Raw genomic sequence first — 13,584 nt, forward strand, 5'->3', positions numbered from 1 at the left:
GAAACCCGTATGACGCTCGCTAGGTCTGTGACTGTACTGTGCTGTGCTCTTGCACTGATGAATTTTTAAAATGAAAACAGAAATGACTCATGACTTCAGGAGAAATTTGAAGCTTTATTAGTAGACAAAATTAGAGGTGTGAGTCAATTGTTGTCTTTATGTACCAGGAAATTCTGAACAGTTTTTAGACAATATTCCCATGAGATTAAACACTAGCAAAAAAAAAAAAAAAAAAAAAAAGATATTGACAGGAAATGGATACCAGCAGTCAACTATGAGGATTTCTCATCAAAAAAGGCTTTTTTCTCCCTGACTTGAGCTTATTTATTTAATTATGTGCTGTAAGACCCATCTACTTTCATGGGCACTTAGGGAGAGCATTACCTGAGGAAATTGCTAATTAAGGTTGCCACTGGCAGGGAAAATAGATATGATGGACACAATAGGAATGGGGGTTTTTTTTAGATTTTGAAAGTCAGAATCTTGATTCTGGTTAAAAAAAAAAACCTTAAGAAAAAACTTAAACTGTGTATCAATAGAAGGTCATTCCTGACCGCAACTTCTCATTATTTCTCACTTTATCTTAGCAACTGGTACTCTTCCAAACCATTACAGTTAATGTTTCACACTGTTTCAAAGAGGGATGGTTAAGCTTTTGAAAGCAGTACTGTTGCAAATGTAGTAATATTTGAGACAATGTTCCGGTCAGAACTGAAGTTACATCAGGAGGAAAGACAAAATGGTTTAATAATTTGTTAACCATCAAAGACAAAAAACAATTCACACATTTTTTAGAAAGATAGGGCTCACATCAGGTAACAACAATATATCATCAGACATTCAGAAGAATGCACATTATAATGTAATTGTTAGTCTTTTGCACCACTTGCATACATAGATAAGAGTATTTCCATATTCAAAGACACAGGGACTAGACATTTGCTTAGTCTGGTTTTGTGTGCAGTTTTTGGGATCTCAATAATCAGTGGTCAACAACCCCACTTAGAAAACAAAGACTCAGCTTCTCAACTTGGAAAAATGCCTGTAGATAAAACAAGAAAAGGAACAGTTACTCTCTAGCAACAAAACGTTACAGACTTAGTAATAGGAACGTGCAGATTCTTCTGGGAAGATATTGTAGTTGTTACTATCTAAAAAAAAAAAAATCCTGCTTCAAATATTTGTTTACTAAGGCCACAATTTAAAAATACGTCACTCCAAGTGGCTTATGGTGCAGATGAAATAATTTTTCAATATACGAAACAGTTTTGTACACCCCTAGCCTTTCCTAAAAGAATTTGAGATTTGAGAGCCCTCCACTATCTCCAAAGTGTCTCACCACTTTTTCATCCCTGTGTTCTTCAAGCCTTATGCTTTTGGCTAGCTGTATTTTAGCACCAGCATTCTTGCTACATTCTTAAGTTCTCAAGAGAGACAGTTTCTTCAGCAATCTAGTATCCAGCCTAATAAAAGTCAACTTTTGGCATTACACTTACGGGATATGGCTAATGGAAAACTATCTCTGTAGAGAAACAGAATGAAGTAAGTTGATATTATTTGCAACCAGCAAACATTGTTCAGGAGAATTCCCATACTAACTCAGAAATTAAACCAGCATGAGTTATTATTTTTGTATAGGTCCATTAACAAAAATCTTCCCTGCTAATAATGTCACTTGAAAATGGAGAAATAACCACGGACTGAAATGATCTCAAAATTATATATTCTTGGAGAAAAGTTAGAAACTTAACTGCTCAAGAACTAGTAAAGAACAAAGTTCTACAATTGATTTCCACCATCTCTCTTTTAATTGAATAATTTTTCATCTTATTCAAATAGATCTTTAGTCTATTTTTCTCTTTCTAAATTTTTATCCCTGAGTAGGTATAAACTCTGTTACATGATGTAAAGGAAAAAAACACCTTTTTAGAACACACTACAGAAAATCTCCATATAATTTTATTGGACTGCTCAAAGTACAGCACCTTTAGAGTGAACTCTAGCTATTGTTTGCAAACGAATAAGTCAAAATTTACAGAAAACACTGCTAAGAGAGACTACAGAAACAGGATTGTGAAACAACCAGGCAGAACCTGAACTGTGATAGAAAGTTTGACATGATCACTTCAGGTAACATACGGTCACAAGCACAAGAATGAGAGTGGATGGGGAACATGCAGCAAATCTAGAAAACCTGCAGCAAAACAGGCAATTCCTACAGCACGCTATAGAGGAAAATCTTCTCTCATTCCCAGTTTGCAGGGTCAATAAATCAGTGTCAGGAATTAATCATTACTGAAGGTGTGTTCTTCTCTTTTTTTCTTTTATTTTGGGTTTACACTTAACTGAACAAAGTGTTATTTCAATGTCAGAGTTAAAGTTTTATTTTAAAGTCAATTTCTTTTTTAAGGATGACTGATATTTAACCCAAGCTGGAATCTAGATCCCCAATCTAATGCTCTGAGGCTTTAGCCCAGCTTATCACCACAATACCCACTTCCTGCTCTAAGAAGTTTATTGTCTGTAACGAGCCCTAATTCCACGGAAAAAGAAGTCAAGTTTGTCAAACCCACAGGATGCCTCTCTGCTAATGGGTACACAGAGGTCTACAATAGGAAAACCTCTGTGATCTGTGCATTGCTAGAAAGACATTGACTTTTGGTGAGTTACACATGCTGCTCCTTCCCTGCTCAAGTCTAACCAAGTCCAATCTCAAAACTGGTTTCAGTGTAGGAGGAAACTGACCTTTCTTGCAAAGCAGAATGATATAAATTATTACTTGCACGAACAATTTGGTACAAGGAGTAGAGTTCAAGCAGGTAAAAGTTGTATTTCAATAGAAAAATGTGTTCTTTCTTAATCAGAGGCAAGCTACTTTAATGCAACTATCCTTCACTGTAGTCATAGGTGAGATACTCATGCAATTTCAGGGTTGCTATAGCAATACAAGGCCTTCAAATAGATAATGACGTACAATCTAAAGTCATTTCCAGACCTTGTTGATGTTAGCCTCTTTGCTTCTGGCAACCCCTCCCTAAGCTAACCAGTCGTCTTAGTCACTTCTGTATTTAGCAACGTCTTGCACTATATACTTCTTCCTTGCTTTCACTACAAATTAGACCTCTCTTTAATGAGACTTAGAATCAACACTGCTCTCTTTGAACACTTTCATACCAGATTTCAAATGAAGTTGGATACCGTACACGTAGGAAACAATCTCAGCAGTTGATGGACTCTACAAGTTGGAATGAAACACTGAGTTTAAGGAGTTTAAAAGCAGCAGCACAAAACCATCATCGCTGAGGTCTGCTTAACTGCACAGGCAGGACTTACAACACTACAATGTATCCACAAACCTACCAGCTGTACAATAAGGAGAGCGTTAGCTGGAGGGATCAAGCAGCTGCATACCGAGGCGGTGTACTGCTGGGCTGCCCAACGCCCAACTCTGAGATACGGATCTGGTTTGTTTCACAGACAGCGAATTAAAAGCGAAAAGGGTTTCATATGTCTCAACCTTTAGCTGGCCCTCTGTTAACAGAGACGATTAACTGGGTTATGAATAACTAAGATCTCACTGTATTTTGTTTTGGAGGCGCCGATGAGGCAAATCAAGCAATGTTAATAAAGGTTATAAAATGAGTAATTCTGAGTATTTTATAAAGCATTCACTTCAAAAAAGTAAATTTTTTTGCATGTCTCTGATTTAGCAAGATCACAGATCTTTGCTAAACTATTCTGATTTGTGTGCTTATAGAAATTGCACATTAATAAGCACTTTGATCCTTTCTGTCCTAGCTTGAGTAAAACTGCTTGGGAAGATTGAGGACTGGAGGGGGAAAGGGGTGGATGTTTGCTGGTTGGGTGGGTTGGTTTTTTTTTAAACAGCTTATTCTGTTGGTTTGGTAAACAGTACACATTCCACATTTTTCCTCCTGCTGAGTTCCTTGGTGAACGTAATCTGTAAATATCCTGATGCACTGAATAGTTCTTTAAAAAAGCATATAAAATGTAGCTAATTACCACTGAGAGAAAACTGTAGAAACTGAAAAATAAATTTTGCAGCACTTTTATTTCCTCTTACTCTAGCACCAGCTGTGCATATTTTCTTGCTAAGAGAAAGATTCATCAGAATTCTTTATTAGCCTGATACAGTATCTCTTATATTGAAAGACTATGAAAGCTTTTAGTGGTCACCAGTAACAACATTTCCTACCACACTTCCAAAAATTTTTACCTTAAAAGGTAAAAAAAATGTATTTACTAGTGCCTGTTTCTTAAGTAAATCAGCTTATAATGCTGGAACATTCACATACTTGATCTTAGTCAAAGACTAATCTACAGAACTACTTGTTTCATATAATTTTCTATCTCACCACTTGTCGCTTTACAAAACTGGTTACACTTTAACACTTTATGTAAGTTCTTAGCATATAGGGGCTTTACATTACAGAGTTCTGTTTGAACCTTTCATGCAGTCACAAATATTTTGCTTTCCATCTTCTAGAAAGAAAGCACAAGAAATGTTCAAAACCAGACACTTTTTTCCAAGAAATAAAACTAGGACTAAGTAAAGATTAATTATTTCATCCTCTCTCCCTGTGGGTGCTGAATATGTGTATAAGTGTCATACTCTAGGACAAAAGCAAGAAATTAACTTGTGTTTAAATTGCAGATATTCCCTGTACAATAGCTTGCTTTAATCAGTCTAAAAAGCAAGGATCTTTAAAACAGGTTCAACCATTCTGATGATCTAAACAGATCTCATAAAGCCACATAATTTGGATTTTCTATGTTGTCTTGCTTTGTGTTCTACCTTGCCTTTTAAAAATGATGACATTTGTTGCATTTTTCTATAATTGGAATGGTGGAAATTCATTTATTACATATATGAGGCTAAGTGAAATGTTTTTCTTGCCTATTCTTCTAAATATATTTCCATGACTACATTATTTCCATTCTCAGTAAGCACTGTGAAAAAAAAAAAAAATTGATTAAAGTAGGTAAGAAGTGGTTTGAAGGATTCCCTCACATGAAATGCTGAAGAACAATGTTTAATACATCCAGTTAAAATGTCACAAAAATAGCACTGAGGAGTTGTTTTCTATTGAACTTGGCAAATTTGTACAGTGAAATTGGTTTTTCATGTTATTTTGGCAGGAAAAGGCCAAGCAATTATTGTCATTTTGAAAAACCTGAAATTGCAGAGGACTTATTTTCTTCCTAAATAAAATGTCATTTTACAGAAAGGCATATCTTGGAAACTGTTTGCTGACGGTGTCATGATCTAACTTAGCCTCATTTGCGTAACTAGCATATTTAAGAATGAATGCAATTAGGTGCAGTCATAAGTAAGATCTCATTTTCTTTGGATTGGGATTCAGTTGTGTGCAGACACAGGGAGAAATCTCCTCAGGCTATCATATGTATTTTGTGGATTTTATCTAACTGCTCCAAGTTGTATAGCAAAAAAAAAATATAGATTTTATTATCAAATAGAATATGTAACATGAAGTACTGTGCAACTCTACAAGTAAATATAAGTATCTCTCTCATAACCCTACCCAAACCAGCAAACTCCCTCCTCGCACTAGAAGCAGTTACGAAGCTCCTATGAAGGAATGGCAGCACTGAAATATTGGAAGAGGAGAATTGACTGCAGAAGTAACAGTGGGAGAAAGATGATGGAAAAACACAGGGATGAATCTTACAGTAAGAAGGAGAAGCTAACGGGGGAAGGTGCAGGCATTGACCTTCACGGTCAGTGACCTTCCAACAAGAACAAGGTCCAATCATCTGCCAGAGCCCTTTCAACATCAAGAGCCTGTATCATAATCAGAAATTATTAGATCTCACCTTAATCAAGACCAGGAGCTGCAGTCCTAAGAATCTGGAAACACAGAATAGAAGCACAGTAAGAAAAGGGATGATTCTGCACATACAGAATCCATCTCAGTAGCTTTGCAGTTGCTGCTTCTGCCCCAAGTTTACTTACACTTTTGAATCGAATGTGATACACAAGATTACAGATAGGTACCCAGGGATCAGGAGAGGGGATGACATAATTGCAGGTATTCCTTCAGTAGTGGTCTTTTCCTCGTGCATGTTGTGAAAGAAGGATGAGGCCTGGCAAAACTATTTAATTTGTGGTGGCACTGTTCACTGTTTGAATGTGACCCGAAACCCTCTTAGTTGGTGAGCTGTTACCTGCACATTACTGACTTATTTTATTCTTTCTACGGCTGGCAGCCAAGCATCGCTTAGGATGCTAATTCAGAATGCTTCCCATAGAATTGGGAGCCCCAAAATAAATCCTTCATCATGCTCTGCTTTCTGTTTCCTGCCATTCTTCAGAGATATTGTCTGTGGCCCATCCTTAAATCCAGAAGATCTGTGGTGGGGAAATGAATAGTGGATTTTTTTTCCCTAAGCATATAATTTTCCTAACTTATCGTTTCAGTGCTCTATATGAATTTAAAAGGTGCCTTGAGAGTTGAGTAATTTTTACAGTGCCTCGGGATTTGAGCAATTTTAACAGTGCTTTAGTATTTCTTTTTGATGCTAGTATATCACTTGAGGATTAGCCCTTTAAGTATTTCTACATATGGATAACTAAGAGCATGTTTGCCCGGTATTGTCAACTTCAGAAGTTCATTAGGGCATGAATCTAGATCAAATCCAGACGTTTGGTCCAACATCTGTCACAACAGGCATCTGTCATTAAAACACTATTTTGCAAGAGAAAATAGAACTAGGGTCTGTTTATATACAGTGCTGATCATTGCTCATAGAGAAAGGGAAGGAGAATGAATTAATAAAAATTTACCCCACTTTGAACTGATATATTATCAAGATTCTCATCCAGGTGAACTGTGCCATAAGAGAAACAAGACTTTTCATAACAGCTGTGTTGGCTGAAAGACTGCAAGTAAAAAGGAGACAGGAGACCAGTGTGACAGGGAAGCGAATGGGGCACTGAGGAGCGTGGAGGTTGCCACCCTGAAGACCATGAACTGGGAAGTCACCGTCTGGCAGACAGTAGGTGAAGCTTGCAAGAGTGACTGCAGGCAACAAGTGGAAAAGCACCTGTGACCTATGTGACTTGTCCTATGACTGGAGGGTCACACAGGAAGCAAAATGAGCAACAAAAGTCGTATAAAAACATAATGCTGAACATGAGGGACTCTGAACTGATTCAAGATCTGGATGTAACAGCTAGGTAACAGAGCCAGGACTGGGGGGCAGAGGGGGTAGGAGGATCGATTCCCAGAGCAAGCAGGTAACTGCTGGGAGAGTGGTTACCAGATCCCAAGAAGAGAGCCCTTCCTCCTTCCCAGCCACCCGTGCGAAAGCTAATAACGCTGTGGATAAAAATAACAATCTCAGCCATGGCAATTTCCTTCAGCGGGTGGGCGCTGGCTGACACAGGTTGTAAGGTCAAGTAGGACCTCAGTCACCTGTTTGGACGGTGGGAGTTCGTGTCCGATCCCCAGTCAGCCCCTCCAGTTAGGCACCGCGAACGGGCAGAGCGTGAAGAGGGGAGCGGCAGACCGGGACCCGCGCCGCCCTTTCCCCGCACGGCACCGGAGCTCGCGGGCTCTGCCCCACCGCTCATCGCGCTGCGGGCAGACAGACCCTCGGCTCCCGAGCTGCCAGGCAGGCTGCAGGGCCAGCAGCAGGGAGCCCGAGCTGTCTGGTGGGCAGGCCAGCCGGCACGTTAGCGGTACATAAGCTGCCGCAGTGAGTGTCCGTGTGTTCCCTCCACAACCCATCCCACAACCCACGGGAGACAGAAGCACGACAGGGCTTCCCAGGCTTCCCCTAGCCCGTCTCCCACCCGCAACCGTCTCCCCGGAGGAGTGACTCCCCGGCTCCTGTCGCTCTCCTGAGACAGCCTGAGGGCTGCCTACCCCTTCCCGCATCTCCCTCCCGTGGCACCGCTGCCACGGCCGCCCCGCACCTCACAGCCAGAGCGGCCAGGAGTGCCGGCCAGGACGGCCCTCAGCCGCACGTCCCGGGCGCTCCCCGCCGCCCGGACCCCTCGGGAGAGAGGCTGCGGCGGCTGCCGGCAGCGCCCGAGGCTGCCTGCCCAGGGGCAGCGCCTCCCGCCACTCCAGCACCCCACCGAGCCCCGCAGCCCTCGGCCCCCCGCTACCGTCCCCGCCACCCCCACGGCGACTCGTCTTGAGGTACCGCCAGCCAGCCAGCTGCCAATCACGACCCGGCCCCGCCCCCCCGCCGCGCCGGTCGCGCCCTCCAGCCGACTGTTGTTGTTGGGGCTCTCGGCAGCTGCCGGGGGCGGAGGCGGAGCGGGGCGGGGCGGGGCGGAGCGGAGGAGCGCGGCCAATCGGGCGGCGCCGCTGCGTCAGTTACATGAGCGGCAGGAGCGAGCCGGGGAGGCGCAGGCGGTGCGGGCGGTTCTCTGTTTCTCTCCGTCGGGCGGGAGGGGGGAGGAGCGGGGAGGGAAGGGGGCTCGCGCAGGCCGAATCCTGGCGCGGGGGCGCGCGCGCGCGCGCCCTGGCTCTACGGTTCCGGGACCGGACCATGGCGGCAGCGGTGGCCACTCGGCGGGCCTGGGCTCTGCTCTCTCTGGTGGCGGCTGCGCTGTTCTTCCCCGGGGTGGCCGGTGAGTGAACGCGTGTCAGGGGAAAGGAGGGAGGGGAGGGGAGGGAGCGGGTGAGGTGGTGCCTGGGGTGGGGGGGGAGGAGAGCGGCGGGGGGTTGCGGGTCCCCGTCGGTTCCTTTCAACAACATGGCGGAGGGGCCGGCTGGGGCGGAGTCGCCTCCCCCCCCAACTCCCCCGGTGTCCGAGCCTGGCGGAGCCCGGGGACCGTTCGTCCTTTTGTTGGCCGAGCGCAGCGGCGGCGGCGCGGGGCGGCCGTGGGCGAGGAGGGGCGGTGGCTGGCAAAGAGGGTTGGCGAGGGGTGGACGCGGGACCCACGGGGGATCCCCTCGGCACCCGCCCCCCGCCAGTGCCCGCCGTGCCCCCTCGGAGCAGCCCCTCGGCTGCCGGCTGCCCGGGGTCACTTTCCCGCGCCTCCAGCTCGGTGAGCCCGCGGCCCCGGCCCTCCCCTTCCCACGCGGGTACGGGTGGCCGTGGGCCGCGAAGACAACTTGGTTATCCGTGGCGGAGCAGCCCCCTCCCTGAGGGAAGAGTAGCCCGTGAGAGCTGCTCTCCCAGGGAGGGTCCCTGCCCCCGCCCGGTCCTCGCCGGCTTCGGCACGGGAGCAGGGACCGGCGGGCTCCCCGCCGCCCGCCGAAGGGCCCGTACGAACGGTGCCACGGGGGAGGAGAGACAAGCGGCGGCGTCTGGTGCCGATAACGTGTTGAATGTTCCACGTAGCGACGGTAAAAGGCTCCCTTCACTCCCACGTCAGATGCTTCAGCTCCGTTATACGCCACGCTGTGCCGTGCTGGCAGCGTCTTCTCTGAAAGCTCGCGTGGTGGTGGTTTCGGTGGGTGATCTTTCAGTTCCAGTCAGGCAGCCAACCTTTGTGCTCTGTGAGGACCAAACCATGGGGAAACAAACTCTCTGGTGAATGTTGTCCAGTAAAATGGTTTTGTTCCCCCAGCCTTCTGTACCCATGCTCTCTTGTGAGAGTGTTGTGATATCAGAGCTGTGCTATTGCAGAGCTAACACATGAAGCAGGAGTTCTTAATAGCATTCAGAAATGCAAGAAATAGATAGTATTCCTTTTTTTTTAAAAAAAAAAAACAGTTCTTTGGTTAGCAGTTTTGGTGTTATGTCATAATAGGGTATATAAATATTATAGACACCCTACTCTGATTGGTTTAGGTTTCATTTTCGTCTGTGGTAAGTTAGATGATCACAGATACACAAAATCTGCATTTTGTAATTGGTCCACTTCCTAAATCCTTCTACAGGTGGATTGTATATTGGTCTGGGTTTTAAAGAGGAAGTGGAGAAGCACCACAACTTTCTTCTTCAGTTATGGCTTTAAGACATCCCTCAGTCTCATAATTCAATCTAAGATGGTATTTGTGCTGTGAAGAAAATGTCTTTTTAAAAAACCATAACTTGCTATACTAAACTGCTGTGTTAATTCCTCATATACTTGTTGAAGAGGATGGAGAGTCTTTGATGTGGAAACAGTGAAGTAAGCTTAAGTTAGCCATAGTGATTCTTGTGTTCTTGAAAAAGTGCACCAGACTTTAATAATGTAAAGCTTTCTTATGTAACGCATCCAGTGTAGATGTTGGTGGAAATTTTACCTTGATTTGAGCTTTGAACTTTTCTTTCCCTTTTAATGCCTCCAATCAATGAACAGTTTTCACTTAATCTCTGTCATGAAGTTAAAGCCTAAAAGCTTTATGTGAAAACAAAGCAATAGACTTCCCTATGAAAGCTTAAGGATGGAAGTGGTGATGTGCTGCCTTTTTTTTTTTTATTTTTTTTTTTTATTTTTTATTTTTTAAAACAAATCCCCCTATGCAAGGGAACAGTGAAGGATCCAGGGTTCTTGATCCATAACTCATAGACAAGGCGTGGTGTTGGTGAGGGGGTTAATTTGTCTGAACATTTTGGTCTATAAGCTGACAAAGAAGTGCAGGTTATTATTTGACTGCTGTTACTTAGTCTTCTTATCATGGGTTGAGAAAAGTTAGGCATCTTCTGATTGCTTCTGATGCTGCTGTTCCACAGTATACTGGTGTGACTGCATGAATGAAACTACTTCTGATATGTTTGTATGGAGATCACAGCAGCTAGCTGAACAGTAGAACAGCTGTAATTTGTAAGACAGTCTAAAATGTAGGTGTTTGGCGTTTTTTTGGGGGTTTTTTTTTGGGGGGGGGGGGTGTGAGCTGTAGTCTTTGCTTTCCCCAAAATTCTGGGGGGTCATCTCTTGGAAACTCTTATATCCACACAATTGCTTCTAATTGCAAATAAAGATGGAAATCTGAAATGTATGCTGAAATGAATTTAAAAGTACAAATTAAGGAGATATCTATTTTTTCTGTTTTCGTAATGTTAGTAAAATTGTAGCCTAAGCTTTTGATTATAACTTCCATTTTTCTAGAGCATACTCTTCTACAAAAGATACCAGAAACAAATTTTTAATGCTGTCTTGCTGTAAGAGGCGTTAACATATCTGTGAGTAGCTTTATGGATGAGAGGCAAAAAAAATGATACTGCCATTTGGCACCTGCACTATTGCTTTTTTGAAGCTGGGATTTTTCACAAGGCTTTCTCATTACTTGCAAGTGGAGGATAGTGCTTTAATAAAGTAGTTTGTTTTCTTGAGTGCATTGCTTTGGTTGCCAGAAAGTACTGTTTTCAGTGGAAGTTTCACTTAACAGAGATGGATTATATGTATGGGAAAGTTTTCCTGAAAACTTGATATCCAGTGCTGTTACTTTACAAGAGCTAAACTTAATTAGTGCCTTTGTGAGAAGAATGAGTTAGTGAAGGTTGTAAAGTATCATGGTTGAATAAACCCATGTCCCAGATACTGTAAGTCCTAAACATTTTTGTATCTTGAGCTAGAAGGGTTCAGAGATGAGTCAGGTGTATTGAGTGGATTGTCTGAATGAGAGAATAGGAAGCTGACAGCACCTTTCTGTATTATGCTTTTTAGCTTCTGGCAAATTTTATTGGGTAGGGAAAAAACTACCAGTAAACACTACAGCCCTCTTCCTTATCTTCTCAATCTATTACTGTCTCTTGCATGTCATAGCCTCACTCCTTTATCCCTTAAAACTCTACATCTTGTGGAACCAAGAGTCCTGATTGTTCTTCTGTTGAAGTTCTAATTTTCTGGTGAAATTCTTATTTCAAAGTGTCATTTATATTTCCCATGGGAGAAGAGTTAAAATGTCACAAGGGAGTTTTTTCTTCAGCATAATGCTGCTGTTGAGGGCCTGAGACTGTCATTTTTAAAATCATAAAGGATAGATATATGTTTAAATAAATAAAAGTATTAATAATATAAAATTGTTAATATAAGATGTAGGTTTGGGGATTTTCTACAGCACCTCAAGTTTTAACTCCTGTCATACCTTTTGTTAGCATCCTTTGAAAGACAGTATTTTAACATATTATTTCCAACCAAAAATTCTCTGGCTGAAGGTGGTGTTCTGTGCTAAACTGTCTGGTTGAGGTAGTTCTGCAGGATGTTAGCAAATACTATATAGTGATTCATAGGGTTTTATGCAATTCTAAAAGTAAAGGCTTTGTATGATTTTCTTACTTCAGAAAGGCAACAAAAACCAGACTGTTTTGATAGGTACCTAATGGTATAGACTTCTAAAAGTTGAGTGGATAGGGTGTACTTAATTCTCTGTTCGTGTTTTGTGTGTAGAATTAATATCTGAGCTTTTGGGAACCCACTTATTTTAGATTTTGTCAAGCTGTATAGTTTCGGTGTCTGACTTATGCTGCCAGCTTGCTTTACCTTCACTGTGGGCTTTCCAGACTGCAACACCCATGGGGGAGACTCTTTTTAAACAGAATACAAAACTGTCAAACTGAGAGTCTGAGCCTGAGAAATTACCCAAGTAGTTGCATTCAACACAAGAGGTCGATCTATTATTAAATCAGATTGGGCTGTGAGAAGTATGCTGTTGATAACTTCTGTGATATGGTATGTGTCATGGTACGCATGCCTTTATAGCTGCGTTGTCTTGCTGTTTTCTGTTATGGTAGTCAGTCACATAAAGCAGGAATGATTATGTAGAATGGTCATGGCGAAGTGAGGAAATGCAATAGAGAAGGCACTAAATTACTATGGTGACCCAATTTCTTTTACTGGCTTTGTCACTGGTTGTCTATATAACTTTCTGTGCATTCATTCAGCTGTCTGTACTTCCATTTCCCAAGCCTCCTATCACTTAAACAGACATGACCTTTCATTAGTTGGTAGTGGAGCTTCATGCTGGTGGTTCTATCCAAACACTGTTATAATATTTAAAACACAGAAAAAAATTCTGTGCCGTGGAAAACATGGACTAAGACTTGAGTGAAAACTTTTATTTCCCTACTCTGAGTCTAGTAGTTTTGAAAGAGCTTTTTGTGGTAGTAGATTTAAAGGGTGTTTCCCAAATGTACTGAAATGCATTATGTATGAAAGATATCGCTGACTCTGGAAGATTAGCTTACATCAGAGTTGTCGTTCTCTTATTGCATACTGTTATTGACACATTCTAGAAATGTATGTATTCATTTAAGTGAACTTGGAGACCTGACTGGTTTCTCTCTGAGGTTTTTAAAATTACTACAGTGCTTCTCTGAGAAGAACATGGACCACTTAGAGACAAAGCAAAAATTTGTGTCTCCAAGAGGATAACAGTATGATTTTTTTTTTTTCTTTGAGATCAGCTATAAGTGAAAACACTTCCTTATAGGAATGAAGGGTTTTAACTACTGTTGGTCACTGACATCCCCTGGTTCCACTGATGTTAAATCTCATCTGCAGTATGTTCATATAGTCAGAGTCAAGTTCTTTTACATATAGGGAACTGGAGAGTGGGACATGGGCAAAGGACATTTCCATTCCATTTCTTCCTGATAGGGATTGTTGCTGAAGATGCTGAATTAGTTTCCCTGTTAGTAAAATATGGAAATTCT

General features: G+C 42.5%; 1 protein-coding gene across 2 annotated transcripts in view; it reads left to right on the top strand.

Annotated features, from left to right (window-relative positions):
• Positions 1–8,490: 8,490 nt before the first annotated feature.
• The window catches only part of TGFBR1 (transforming growth factor beta receptor 1), a 37,356-nt gene continuing 32,262 nt past the window's right edge, over positions 8,491–13,584 (top strand). For both annotated transcript variants that reach the window (XM_086743099.1, XM_086743100.1), the window contains exon 1: positions 8,491–8,626. In XM_086743099.1, the coding sequence (XP_086599225.1) occupies positions 8,545–8,626 (82 nt within the window). In that variant the 5' untranslated portion in view covers positions 8,491–8,544. The remainder of the gene's footprint in view (positions 8,627–13,584) is intronic.

The sequence above is a fragment of the Chlamydotis macqueenii genome, chromosome 2 (assembly GCF_036417535.1).
Source record: "Chlamydotis macqueenii isolate bChlMac1 chromosome 2, bChlMac1.mat, whole genome shotgun sequence".
Taxonomy (NCBI): Eukaryota; Metazoa; Chordata; class Aves; order Otidiformes; family Otididae; genus Chlamydotis; species Chlamydotis macqueenii.